A 1,993-nucleotide genomic window follows, 5' to 3' on the forward strand; every position below is an offset into this window, starting at 1 on the left:
ACTCCTCCTCAGGGATGGACCAGAAGTAGCGGTCGGTGAGGTGCTCAGGGGTGGCACAGGTCTCCAGGTCGTCCTCTCTGGTCAGCCGCCGCAGCCAGAGCAGCTCGCAGTTGCAGTGCAGGGGGTTGCCGCCAAAGCTGACCGTCAGCGGTGTGGGCGGCTTGGGCCCAGTGCCTTGTGACCTCAGGAAGAGCCCGTCAGGCGGGAGTTTATGGAGACGGTTGGAAGTCATGTCTAGGCGCACTAGTTTGTGAAGCTGCACGAAGGTCCCTTCAGCGATGTGGTCGATGAGATTGTGGTCCAGGGTGAGGGTGTTCAGATTCACCATCTGGCCTACGGCCTCCCAGGGCAGGGCCTCCAGGTTGTTGTAGGACAGATCCAGGTCCTCCACGGTGGACAGGAAGGCATCGAAAGCAGCTGACTCTACCCTACGGATCTGGTTGTTGCCGAGAATCAGGTGGCGAAGGTTGCCCAGGCCGCGAAGCTGGTCGCCACGCACCTCTGCCAGGCGGTTGCTGTCGAGGTGCAGGGCGCGGAGCGCTCGAAGGTCAGCAAAGGCACCAGCTGCCACCTGGCCGATGGTGTTCCGGGAGAGGGTGAGGTGCACCAGGCTAGTCATGTTGGCGAAGTCTCGGCGGCGGACGGCGGCGATGAAGTTGTCTGTGAGCCGCAGCTCCACCACGCGCCGGTCGATGGCAGGCGGCACGAAGAGCAAGCCGGTCTTGGCACACAGCATGGTCAGTGTGGGAGCCACATTCTGGCAGAAACAGCGGCCGGGGCAGGGCTGGCCACGAGATGTCCCTGCCCAGAGCAGCAGCAAAAAGGGCAGGGCAGCAGGTGGCGGCGAGAGGAGCGCCGAGAAGAAGAGGCCTGGAGCCATGGTGCAGTGGGAAGGCAAGAGGGCTGGGAGGCAAGACCTGCAAGAGAAGAGACGGTTACCCAGGCTTTGCCTGGGGTGGCTACCCTGGAAGTCCTGCTAAGAGTCAGACCTGGTTTCCACCCTCCCACCACTAGGTCCTCCAGGATGGTGACAGGACTCATCATTAGGAGCATGCTCATTGTTAACAGGTGACAGTTTTCTATGCCAGTTGGTAAGTTACCACTATCCCCTCCCCTAGCATCCTACCCTCACCTCTGCCCTTCCTCTATGAGATCCCAGACCTCTCATGATGTCCCAACCAGAGGGATGACTCCTGGCCTAGTCTGGGCCCTCCGGTACTCACTAAATATTCTGAAAATCACTGTTGATTATGGTTTAAGGCCATGGATAGCAAAGTCTTAACTCCTTGGGCTCAAATCCCACCTCTGCCACTTACTAGCTGTGAGACCTCGGGCAAGTGTCTGAACCTCTCTGAATCTCGGTTTCTTCATCTGTAAAATGGAGATAGAAATAGGCCTTACTTCTGTGAGAATTAAATATATAAATCAACATGGTGTACTCAAAACAGTGCCTGGGACATAAAATGTACTTAATATAAGTTAGCCATTATGAATTACCATCACCATCATCATCATCAAATGCCTAACATGTACCAGGCATAGAGCTGGGCACTCTTAGTAAAATCAAGAGCTTGGAAACCAACAGCCTCAGGTTCAAGTCCTGGTTCCCCCACTTGCTAGCTCTGTGACCCCAGATGAATGATTTCCCCTATTGAGGTTGTAATTTCTTAACCTGTAGATTGGGATGATAAATGCACCATCTTCATTAAGTTCTTTCCTAGGAACCACAGGACACAGGACCTGGCACATAGTAAGTGCTCAATAAATGTTAAAGATCCCTCCCTCCCACCTCTGGTGGTAGCAGAGAGAGTGTGAAGGTGGGAGGGGCTGAGAAAAATGCATCAGAGGCTCCCAGCTGAGCCTCAGGATTCCAACTCTGGCCTCTGCTGAGCTCCCAAGCAGAGAAGACTTTTGTGTTCATACCTGTGGATACGCACAAGGTTCCATACATGCCTACACACACACACACACACACACACACACACACACACAC

General features: G+C 54.6%; 1 protein-coding gene across 1 annotated transcript in view; it reads right to left on the reverse strand.

Moving 5' to 3' along the window:
* LRFN1 (leucine rich repeat and fibronectin type III domain containing 1) overlaps positions 1-1,378 on the reverse strand; it is a 9,560-nt gene extending 8,182 nt beyond the window's left edge. The window contains exons 1-2 of the mRNA XM_027771633.1: positions 1,317-1,378; positions 3-917 (exon numbers count right to left, since the gene is read on the reverse strand). Of these exons, the coding sequence (XP_027627434.1) occupies positions 3-880 (878 nt within the window). The 5' untranslated portion in view covers positions 881-917; positions 1,317-1,378. The remainder of the gene's footprint in view (positions 1-2; positions 918-1,316) is intronic.
* Positions 1,379-1,993: the final 615 nt, after the last annotated feature.

Source organism: Tupaia chinensis, unplaced genomic scaffold (assembly GCF_000334495.1).
Source record: "Tupaia chinensis unplaced genomic scaffold, TupChi_1.0 Scaffold000037_13, whole genome shotgun sequence".
NCBI lineage: Eukaryota > Metazoa > Chordata > Mammalia > Scandentia > Tupaiidae > Tupaia > Tupaia belangeri.